Raw genomic sequence first — 12,177 nt, 5'->3', positions numbered from 1 at the left:
GGTAATTTCGCTCTAGTTTCAGAATGTCCAGTTCGAAATTGATGCTAAGGAGATGGTGGATCGCATGCCAACAAAGATCCATGATATTACACAGTTCAATGCTGTTTTTGAAGAAATTCAAGATATGTTATTTATCTAGTTAGATTATTCTATGGCTTTTGTCCCTAAACTAGCGATCGGAGTGGCCCATTCAATGACTCATCATTCTCATTCTAATGTTAACTTTTTTTTTTAGTGATGTTGTTGCTTTTTTTTTTTACAAAAGAAAGTGATGTTGTTGTTTTTAATTACTTAAACAATGAGCTTATTATATAACAACGGTTTTTTTCTAAAAGAAAAATAAGTGGAAATTAAAATTTATATATATTATTATTTAAAAGCATATACAGTAAAACTTCTATAAATTAATAATGTTGGGATCATAAAATTTTATTAATTTATAGAGGTTATTAATTTATCGAGTATAAAATTAGTGATTTGGTCCAAATCGGGACCAGACGAAATTATTATTTTAAAGAGATTATTAATTTATCGAATATTAATTTATCGAGTATACATGTTTCGTTTTGAATGTTTTTCTAATTCTAAAACATTAGTAACTTTAAAATATTATTTAAAAATATATACAAATATACAGGTTTCATTCAATGGCTCATCAATTTTTCTCATTAGTGATTTTCAGATTTAGGCCCAGTTTAGTACGGGCTACTTATTAAATAGGTTAGGTTCTGAGGACAACTTGAAAGGAACTTTCTTTTCTTTGATAGACAACTTTAAAATATTAAATCTTTTATTATTATTATTAGTATTATTATTATTATTATTATTATTATTATTATTATTAAATGAATATGTTAATAAGTTCAAAATTGATCAGCCACTCATAGAAAACTTCTCTCACAATCAAAGATTTTTTGTGTGTATACATTAAGAATTAAACTTCATATTGTTAGAGGCTCTTATTGTTCAAGCTAATTTTGATTTGTTTTATTTATGACAGAATAAGAATATATCACATATCTAATAACTAAGGTTAGTTTACTAAGATTAGTTTGAGTGGTAAGGGTTTTATCGAAGATTTTAAGTTCGAGTTTTAAAGTATACTATATCATGCAATTAATCATATTACATTTGGACTAATGAGATGCTTCCTTTTTCTCAACATTATTAACCATCGAAGCCACATGGATCGGTTAAAAGAGACCTCAAGATCATGCACATTTATACTCGCGTCAGACTCTGTGATTTTCGAAATCATAAGTGCAACTGTTACAACCGTTTCTGATTGACAACATGCTCTCGCCACTAACCGACGTCACGTGGACCTCAACTCTTATTTAGGGCATACAATTGATTCTTTTATAAATAGAAGGTAAAATGTACACTAAAACAACACTAAATTTGTCCATGTTGCTCACATAAGCTTTATACTACTTAATATCTTTCTCTCATTGACTTAAGCATGAGAGTAGAGTCATTGCTCTCTGGTCTCTCTTTGATAATTTTTCTATCTTAGATGACAAAGAATGGTACAACACCAAATTCTCATTGAGAGGTCTGAAGAACCTTTTAAGATAATCCCACGAAGAGGCCTTAGTTTTGAAATCTTGATTGAGGACTTCAAAGTTTGAATAGCGTTTGTATATATTTGTAGCTCGGTAAACATCATCACTAGGAAAGCCTTCGAGGCCCTCCAGTTGAATCCCGAACGATCGATGCCAACACTGTTTCCGCTAGTGGAAATTGGCGGACACACAATACCATTACTGGGAAGCATGAGAATGAAGGTCGCAATTGAGGATGGCCGAGCGAAGTGGTGTATTGAAACAAAGTTCCTAATAGTCCTTCCCTACAATGCCATTGTGAGAAGGCCACTGCTATCTGATCCAGTGGAGCTCTATACTTCTATCATTTGGCTTGGAAAATACTTACAACAAAAGACATGGTTGTTGCGCTGGGTAAACAATTCATTCTACAAGATACGTACATGGCCTCCTTGAATATGAAACCCTGATCGATAGATCCAACCAAGGAAGTAAGAGAAAGAGCTTAACCATTGTGTGATCTTAAAATTGTGTGACTTGCAGAGAGTGTCTTCAGGACGTGGGAATCTGATCGTACACTGGGTGTACCGGGGAAAACCACATCTCATGTGCATCATTTAACAAGAGAAATGAACACTTGCTAAGAATTTCTGCAAGCAGATACTGGATTGTAGACAACAAATGATGAAATTATGCTCAAGAGTTTCTTTCCTTTATATAGACTCTAATGACATTTTTCTTTCTTTAAATGTGCATAATAGTCATCCCCAATCTGCGTTTGCCTTGCCATTGCAAAATTGTTAATGGCAACGCTTCTTATTCTGGGAAGAAAACGACTAATAACAAATTCCACAATGGTGAACCCAATACATATGCAGCTTCGAGACAACCAAATCCCCTGGGAAATATAAGGCGTTTGCTCTAGCCTTAAAACGCTAGACTCGTCTAACATGGCGCTTCTGATAACATGAACGAATACTCAAGATTCGGTCTTAAACTTACCATATGCTCCTCCCACATGTTGAACGAAAATCTATATGGACTTCCAGAAGCCTCTTCCTCTATCTAGTTAAAATAAGGAACTCTCTCATAATTAGGAGTTTATAGGGTGCATATAGATAGTGTCATTTTTCTCCTATTTAAACTATGAACGTCAAGTCCTATATAAAAACGTCAAACTCCTTTCATTAATATATGATGTATAATCTCTTTGCGTAGAGATTGCTCTCTTTCTTACTTTCTTTATTAGACCAGAACTAACTTTAACGTCGGAATATCTCGCTAGAGATCTTACCAAGATATGTTTTGCAGGTCTTATGTAAGAAAGACAAACTATCTCGAATATCCGGTCCTTCCTACGCTCAGAACTCCATTCTCAAGAACGTATTCCAAATCCTCTCATCATGTATATAGGAGTGAGGAATGGTCTTCTGAAGTGTAATTGTCTAATTTGAGGATTAATACCATTACAATAAAGTTCAAATAGTAGAACATGTACAATAATTACAATGAAGCACAACCAAATAATATGAACAGTCAGTTCAGTTTCTCATTTTCTGAAATAAATAGCTCTTAAATCAGACATGTAATTTCAGCTGTGACATTTGCTGTATGTGAAGAATATCAATATCAATCAACTATATATACATTGTGTGGTTTTTTGAAAAATGCAAACCTTATTTAGAGCAGGACATAAACCTCAACAAGAACAGCTAATCAAGACAAACTTTCCCTTTTAGTTTCTTTCTTGTCTCTGATGTTAGTCCCAGCAAAAAAATTGATCTCCTCGTAGAGTAGAGCCCGATAAATCTTTGATGAATCCACAGATGCAAATATTCTTAGGAAGAAGAACACGAGTCAAATCGATTATGCATCGTCAATTTTCTTCAGCAGTTGTCATGCAAGGAGCTGATGGGTCTAATCTATTTTCTTCTGCTGCAGCATCTATACTTGGAAGATCATCACTATCTTGTGTACTTAGTTCACAATAGAAAACACCCTTTCCCTGCACATCATCTAATTGTTGTTGGTTGCTATTACGCGCTGCGCCATTACTAGATTTCCCATCATCTTGGGACCTCATGACTTGAGTTACGGCAAGCTGTTTTATTCTTATCAAATCTTCTTCAGGTGCAGTCGGTTTTATAGGTACTTCTTCGGCCACAAGTGGGTTAGCTACTCTTACCTTAGAACAAAAGATCAATACTTCAGCATTCTTCCCACAGTACACATAAACAAAATGATAAGAGAAAATATAAGGTTCTGCTCGAGTCTCCGTGCTGTTTCAGGAAGGTTAACGATGTTGTATATGCTATAAAAATGTTTTTTGCCGCACCAATCTGATTATCAATCAAACAACTTATAAGTTTTCTTATGGTTTAACTTTTTTTGTCATACCTGAAATGGTTCCATAACATTAATATCTCGATCTTCAGATTTGTTGACTGCTTCTTGAGCTTGTAACTCCATGGAACTTCGAACAAGCTGACTCAAAAAGTCTACATCATCAGACATGACGCCTAGCTTTTTCAAAAGCTTGGAGCCAAGCTGTAAACTTGTCTGCAAATATATGGAACAATAAACCAGGATCAATACAAGGTTGTGTAGATTCATCTGGTAATTGATACGATCCTTAAACGGTGGATCATAAATAACACGAGTCCCAGGTCTACATCAGTAATAAAATCATGTACCTCTGCAGTCTCCAGAATAGCATCTGTTACTCCTGCTTTCTTCAAATCCAGAAGATGCACAAGATCTTGAGCTCTAGCATAAATTGGGGTCTGGCAAGTTGAATGGAGCCCATAAAGTGGAAATACAGACTTAGAAAAGGGAAAAGTATGGCCTCATTTATCGTGGATAACAAGCCAAAATCGACAAGAATATTTTTGGTGTTCGGAAGGAAGGCTAATCAAATGACCAAATCAAAGCTTTAAAAATTTCTGATTGATTTGTGTACCTCCTAGTAACCCACATCTAAGCTTATCTATCTACTTTTTGCAGCACTTATAAATGGTTCTGAACTAATACTGCATCTGACAGACATATGAGCATGAAGAAAGAGAGAGAATTACTGCAGGAAATGCAAGCCGAAGCCCTTGAACAGCATCTATTGTCTTTTTCTTCCCCGTGTACATGATCATGAAAGCCTTTGGAGAAGAAATTCCAGCAGTTTCCAATACTTCTGTCCGTGATCCATCTCCATACAGGACTGGAAAACCAAGTTCCCGAGATTCCTGTGAAAATAATATATAATTAGTTTAACTATTGAAATACTTTAGAAGTAGCTCTAAATGGAAAGTACAGAAGAAGATAACTCATTCGCAAAATGAGCGTAAACTTATTCTTATTCTCATTTATTGTGCCAAACAAACAACAAACTTATTCTTCTTCATACTGCAGGGAGCTTCACTTGAGTTCATTAATAGCCATATTCGATATTTAATTGATTGTACAAATTAAATAATATTATCAAGAAAGTTCAACTTGTTCCTGAATTTTGATAACGCCTCATTTGTTGAAGATACATGTTTGTGCAGAATTCTGAAGAACTTAAAAGTTTGATATGATAAGCCATATAGGGTGCAGAATTCTGAAGAACTTGAAGTTTGATAGTAAAATTTTCCTGACCTTCACCACAGATGGATTCAAATCAAAAGCCACATAAGGCCATCCGGAAAGATCCGCATCTACTCCAGCAGTTAATGGGGCAGACAAAAAATTGGCCAGGACCTGAATGCAACAGATGAAAAATTGGAGGCAATTAAGTTATATTGCAGCCAAACTGACAGCTATCTTCATAAAAGAATAATGTACCTGACCCATTTGTCCAAATCCAAGGATTACAACAGGTTCACTGCTATCGAAGTTCGGCAGCTCAGCAGGTTTCTGAAATATCCCAGATTTGTGGTAATATTAGGCACTGGTATCAGAAGCGGATACTGATCTAACTTCTAAGCACTTGTAACAATACAAAGTATGACAACTAACATCTGATTAAACCAGTGAGATGTTTATAATTAAGCACCAAACATACTAATGGTACGGTGTGGAATGCATCTGCGAGTAATTTAAGTATTAAAATTCCAAAATAAAAGAGTAGAAACATACGTCTTCAGGTTCATATTTTTCGCCAATGAAATCTGCAGCTCTTCTTCCAACATCATTAAGCAATGGGGTTAATGCCATTGACAAAACAACAACGATAATGAGCAGCTTATTAAGCTCGAGTGGAAGCACACCAAGCCTGTGTTCCCGAAGATCAGGGAATAGAAGTGCAAAGAGAAGCTAATACAGAATGCTTCTAAACAATGTGGCTGCAACAATGTGAAAATAAATTCCAAACCTGTTTGCTAGAGAAAAAACAACAAATGCAAACTCGCCTCCTTGTGACAGTAGAAATCCTATTCTAACACTTTCTTTTAAAGTGAGTCCAACACGGGGACCTATTGCAGTTATAATCAGTGTCTTGATGGTGATTAAACCTGCCAAGAGCGACAGTACATTTGGCCACTCTCTCAGAAGTACCTGCGGAAGGCACCAAAAAGTATTTTCATACAACAATTTTCAGGCTTGAATTATTAGCAACCATGCTGCTCAAAATATAATACATTAAAAGTATCATCGTAGCAAAAGGCAAAGCCGATAATTCCTCATTCGATAAAGATATGGAAAGTCAAAATCAATAAAAATATCGTATCCTCCATTCTTTTCTCCACATAAAATGTGTATATTTAAACTTTTACCTGCATGTCAATAGATGTTCCTGTAGTCACAAAAAATAACCCAAGAAGTAAGCCTCTAAATGGCCTTATATCAGCTTCAATTTGTGTCCGAAAATTTGTTTCTGCCAATAATGCCCCAGCTAAAAATGCTCCAAGCTGCAAAATGGAATCCAATTCAATAATCTCGGGATTCGAATATCATCACTATACATGTTCTATTATTGGCAAGAGTGGTTGAAACCGTGTCACTAAAGCCCAACTTCTGTGTTGCAAGTGAAGTCCCAGTAACAGTCAGCAGACATAGAGCAATGAAAGCTTCAGAGCTCCTTGCTTCTGCAACAACCTGAATAAATTGAATTAAAGTCTGCAAACTGCAATACTATGTGCAAGCATGTATAGTGCTTTGGAACTCTTATAAGAACTAAAAAGCCCGAATACCTCAAAAACTCGCCTTAAAATGTATTTTCCACCAAGAGAAAGCAATCCTAATCCACCTAACGCCTTTAAACTTTCTTTAGCAAGCATTGGCAAGATACTTTCTTGAACCAGATTCTGAAGAAAGAAAGAAAAACGAAACACAAATGAGAAAAGAAATTAATGTTAAAGGAAGGTCACCTACCCAATTTACCCACTTACAACTTTAAAAGAACAAAATGTGAAAGATAAAAAAAATTCTAGCAAGTTAACAAAATAGAATGTACATGTTTCTTTCATTTCACATGGCATTCTCAGCCGCACTTTTATCTCAAACGCGAAGTGAATTTAAGTCTTCGAATTAGAAACTAGAAAATGTTCAGGTCTTCCATTTGTTTGTAGAAAGAAAAAACATGAAATTGAAATTAACAAAAGATGCATCCTAAAGGAGGATAATCAAACCATAAGCACAGATTACAACAACAACAACAACAAAGCCTTAGTCCCGAAATGATACGGGGTCGGCTAACATGAACCATCATATATAACCGTGAAATCAAGTCGTGTCCGCGACACAAATTCGCTCCCTCCACTCCGTCCTATCCACTACCATATTTTCCTCAATTCCCAGTAAACTCATATCACTCTCGATCACCCTCCTCCAAGTTTGCTTAGGTCTTCCCCTACCCCTCACCACTACATCCCTTTGCCACTCTTCGGTTCTCCTAACCGGCGCATCAAGCGCTCTACCATAAGCACAGATTAAAGCAAAAAAAAAAAAAACTGCACCCAAAAGTTAATCAACAGTTGCACTCAATCTAAGCATAACAAAACCTTGTATTTTACTCAAAAAAAAACAAGAAAAGAGAATTGCTAAAATATATCCAGTTTCTTTCAGAAATATAACGAAAATTAAGTATTGAGGTACCTGGCTCTCTAGCACAGGGAGTATGACTAAAAGAGGAACAACTGCTATGTCCTGCAAAATACCAAAAATTGAGGTACTAAAAGGAGTATTGAATCCATTTTTTACCTCTCATTTACATGAAGATCCAAGAAAAAAGTAATAGAAAATCAAACATGTATTGTTAAATTGAAGGGAAAACCGGAACCCAAGTATGAGGTAAGTGAATACCTGAAGAAGAAGAATTCCTAAAGTCGCTGACCCAAGTCTTGTTGGGAGCTCACCTTTCTCTGCAAGAAGCTATAAATTATATTTGATGAGCTCCAAGATGCTATATCCAGTTCAAAATCCTCATGAAAAAAAAAACACCTACACATCATGGATTGAAGAAGGAAAATTAGGTGTATTCATTTTGATTTCTCTCTCAGAATTCCTTCCAAAAGTACTACTATAGGACTCGGAAGAACTTTCAAGAGATGGTGGAAGGGCAAGAAGCTTAAAAAATGGATGGAGAAGAGACTTAATTCAAAACTACTAAACTTCAATCCAAATTTAAGTAGAATCGATAGGCTAGTTCATGGAAATCTTCTTTACAATTATTCTTCAATTAGATTGACAACTAATTTAAGGTTACTTTGTTTCGGAAACCAAAACCTTACACTTTTTTAGGTCTAATCTTCCTGCGGCAATAAACCTTCATTCTGAGCCCTCTAAAACAATCAATCATATCAAGTAAAAATACCAGGAGACATTCAGTTTCAGCAAGGATATTAAAAGGTAAAAGGTCAATGACATTAATCTAATCCAAAAAGCTGATAACAGAAACAGACTTATAAAATTATTGATAAAAATATAAAATTAGAGTACCTGGAGAACAAATGCCGAAGAGGATAGAGAAAGAGCAGCACCGATAACAATAGCCTCATCAATGCTTCTAATGTTGACCTGGAATTCGTTAAATGAAGACATGAATGAACAAGAAATATTTCATGGATTCATGCAGAAAAAGTGTAAGAAAAGTTCAATCAGAATTTCTCTATTGAAACATAGAAACTGGAATTGGAGAATTACAATAGTTAAGAAATCCACACGAAACACCATTCTAAATATTCAGATGGAAAATTATAGTATTTCCTAGGAGTTGCAAATTTTTGACTTTAAATGGGCTTACATGATGGAGAATTATAATAGTTAAGAAATCCGATTGACCATAATTAAAGAAGGTTCTAGATTTCTGCACGGCATAGTACTCACCAAATCAGGCCTGGAGTTGAAAAGGAACTGCAAAATCTTTGTTCCAATTGCCCCATTAGGTGGAAGTTCAAATGCTGTGAAAGCAAGAGTGGATAACACAACCTTCAAAACAGGGAGGAAAAACGTGTTAAAAACATAAGAAGTTGATAAATTTATGCAGAACTTATTTATAGAATGCAATACTTCTCGTCTCTCGAAATCTGAAAGTAAATGAAAGCAAGATTGCAATCATGAAAGTTAGGCATGTCAGACTACTAGAAGTAGCAACTACTAGAAGTCAAAACTCATAATTTTGAATGAACTTATGACTTCATATTAAGCCAAAAGTTTAAGAAACCATTGCAGCGCAACAGAAGTCAGAAATATCCTTAACATTGCAACAATGTTATACACAGTTCAGCAAAACATAATTCTGTACACGGATATCGTTTAAGTTCATCTCTTATAAAACGCAACAATCCCATGCATTGCCATCCCACTTTCTAAGGAAAATATTCTTACTGTAACCAGGTTATAGTGTTTGAAATATTATACCTGAGTTAAACCCATGCCAAAGGCAAATTTTGCTAGAGCTTTTAAACGTGCAAGTGAAAGCTCCAAACCCATCTCAAACAGCTGCAAGGAACATGTATGGTTAGTGCACCCTTAATACAAATAAATATGAACTTCGAAACATTAACTGCTTAAAACAAAACATGCACTTATAAGTGGTGAGAATACTTTCTGGATCATAAGAGGAATTTAATCATAAGGTGGTCTTCAAGAGCACATGAAGATGTAATTATAACTAGAGTAAATCATTTTTATTCACTATGAACACTAGAGAGCACCAATGGAATTACAATGAATGACGATAAAGATTCAGATGACAGCAGAAGAACATCAGTAGAAAAGTTGCAATAAGCTGTTATGTCACTGTACTTACCAAGAAAAGGATTCCCCATTCAGATAGGATTTTAACATCTGTGAGATTTCTAATTACACCAAATTGATTGAGCACAACTCCAGCAAAGAAGAAACCAAGGATCTGAAAACAACCAGAATTGTTAATTATCATATAAAATATAATATAACGACTAGTCAAAACCTACGATATGCAAGCATGAGTATTTACACGACGCTCCCATCAGCACACATAAGGATATACATGCAGCAGCTACATACTCATGTGCATAAAAAATCATTAGAAGCTCTTGGGTTCAACAGTAATGGAATTGCTGGCATGGCTGCAAGGTTGCAATTTTTTAACCCAAACAAGTCCATGCAATAAAAAAGAATTTACTATGAGCAGGCAAATGTCCCAGCAGGGTGCAATGGCCCAGGTAACAGCGCGGAAAGGAACGACTTCATTTTGAACAAATTCCAATGAACTAGCAAGTCATATATCTTATGATTATCAAATTAAAGAGAACTTGCTGATCACACATATTTAACTAATAGATGAAATATAAACGAAACGCTTACTGGGCTAGCTTTTATGAACTTGAACACTGGAACAACCACAACAGTCACAGCTAAGAATGTCAAAGTATCCAATCCAAGATCATTGACGACATCTACAGCACTAGCAACATCTACTGATGCACATATTCGATATCTCTTTGAATGTTCGAATCTGCACTTAGGGATATATATCCCTCTCCAACTAGGAATTGAGGAAGTTAACAAAGGTGTGCCTTCACAGACATTTCCTGACAAATACGAGCAATGACTAGTCCTGTAACTTAAGGCCTGCAAAGGCATATACATTTGCTTCTTTGAGGCATTTGAAGTTCTAAAACAATGCACATGATGATGTGATTTATCATATAAACATGCCCCATTTGGACTTGGTTGTCTGAAGATATCATGCCCATGCCCCTGCAAGGTATCAAAAATAGATTAGCAATAGAAATAATTATCATTTCAAAGAATATGATATCAAATTAAGACACAGGTTCACAGTCTACAAGCCAATAAACATAAATTAGTACCAAATCATTAAAATATGATAGATTAATCTATCAAATTACAGAAACTGTCATAAAACATTTAATTGTTCACTGTCTAAGTAGCATTCCAGAAAGCATGCGATTGATTATTTGCAAAATTATACCACATTTCTGTAATAGCCTAGCCCAATATCATATTAATAGCTGACACACCCCCACACGCGAAAGCACACTTAGGGCATGAAACGTGACAACACAGGCCCATATTACCATGTCCTGCAAAGCTCGAGCTGATAGTTAAAGGTCCACTTCATATTAATAGCTGACATGAACCAACACACTGTACTAACCCAATATCACCTAGATATTGTCCACTTTGCCCAAAGTCCAACTTCTTGCGTCTCACGTCTTTAAGTACATCTACATATATTGAAAACAAGCCATACTAATATACCCTAATAACTCTCTCTCCATTTCCAAAGTGTGTGACTCCATTCATTTTTATACCATCACCGTCCTGGGCTACTTGAGGGCGGACCTTGGCATAACGGTAAACGTTGTTGTCGTGTGACTGAGAAGTCATGGGTTCGAGTCTTAGGAGCTGCCTCTTGCCAAAAAAATTGGTAGGGGAAGGCTTGCCCCCAATACACCCTTGTGGTGGACCCCTCCCCGCACCCTCACTTAGCGGGACGCGTAGTGCACCGGACCGCCCTTTACCGTCCTGGGCTACTCCTTGCTGAGGCTTTCTACCCGGTGCCAGCCACTTCAGTCAAGGTCAATACAATCTCGGCCCAAAATGAAGTTCAATCTTAAGCTTAATTCAAAAAGTTGGGAGGCAAAGTTCCCTTAGTGCATATATGAATCCATGCGAAAAAAACACAAATTTAATGTCCAAGGAGATGTTTTTCTGAACCGAAGAAGAAGAAACTAAAATCTTCACAATTTGGGACAGAATTACATGTCATTCTTTCTTTTCAAAGTTTAAAAACTTAAAATTCAAGGGTATTTCAGAGCATTAAATACTTGAGTTTTCCCAACACTTAATGGACCCAACAAAACTACCCTAAAACGATCAATAAATTACAACTGTCCACAAGAGACTTCCATAATTAAGTACAGTTGAATTATTGAAGTGAGATGAAATTTAAAAGTAAAGATGGTACCTTTGGAAGTTGTGGAGAAGCGATGAAGTCCAACATAGCAGTGAAACTCATAAGAGCAAGAAGAAAGGATGCATTTGATGGTTTTGAAAAGGTTCAAAGAGAAGATGTTTGAGGTTTAGATTGTTTTGAAATGGCTTATCAAGTCTGTATATATATGGAGGGACCAGAAGGGAAAGGACCACGCCTCGCCACCAATTCAAGAACAGGAAACTGGTGTTCCTTATTTTTCTTCAATTTCTTTTG

At 35.8% G+C, this 12,177-nt stretch overlaps 1 protein-coding gene across 1 annotated transcript; it reads right to left on the bottom strand.

The window, feature by feature from the left end:
- Window positions 1-3,027: 3,027 nt before the first annotated feature.
- Window positions 3,028-12,177, bottom strand: LOC136226213 (K(+) efflux antiporter 3, chloroplastic). Its single transcript, XM_066014562.1, has 19 exons — window positions 11,935-12,177; window positions 10,305-10,700; window positions 9,766-9,867; window positions 9,375-9,455; window positions 8,841-8,942; window positions 8,454-8,531; window positions 7,818-7,886; window positions 7,611-7,661; window positions 6,707-6,820; window positions 6,510-6,611; window positions 6,290-6,424; window positions 5,890-6,071; window positions 5,655-5,790; window positions 5,361-5,432; window positions 5,175-5,276; window positions 4,619-4,780; window positions 4,238-4,327; window positions 3,942-4,103; window positions 3,028-3,729 (listed from the first exon to the last, which is right to left on the bottom strand). Exons 1-19 carry the CDS (start codon window positions 11,983-11,985, stop codon window positions 3,421-3,423), a joined length of 2,496 nt encoding a protein of 831 aa, XP_065870634.1. The 5' UTR covers window positions 11,986-12,177; the 3' UTR covers window positions 3,028-3,420.

The sequence above is a fragment of the Euphorbia lathyris genome, chromosome 4, assembly GCF_963576675.1.
Source record: "Euphorbia lathyris chromosome 4, ddEupLath1.1, whole genome shotgun sequence".
Lineage (NCBI taxonomy): Eukaryota > Viridiplantae > Streptophyta > Magnoliopsida > Malpighiales > Euphorbiaceae > Euphorbia > Euphorbia lathyris.
This window is presented reverse-complemented; position numbering and strand designations above follow the sequence as displayed.

Excerpts from the sequence above, each read along its gene's own strand:
- LOC136226213 (XM_066014562.1), bottom strand. The coding sequence starts at position 11,985 with ATGAGTTTCACTGCTATGTTGGACTTCATCGCTTCTCCACAACTTCCA. Across the intron at positions 7,887-8,453 it reads CTTCGGCATTTGTTCTCCAG|CTTCTTGCAGAGAAAGGTGA; the intron begins GTACTCTAATTT and ends TATAATTTATAG. Across the intron at positions 4,781-5,174 it reads TGAATCCATCTGTGGTGAAG|GAATCTCGGGAACTTGGTTT; the intron begins GTCAGGAAAATT and ends TTATTTTCACAG.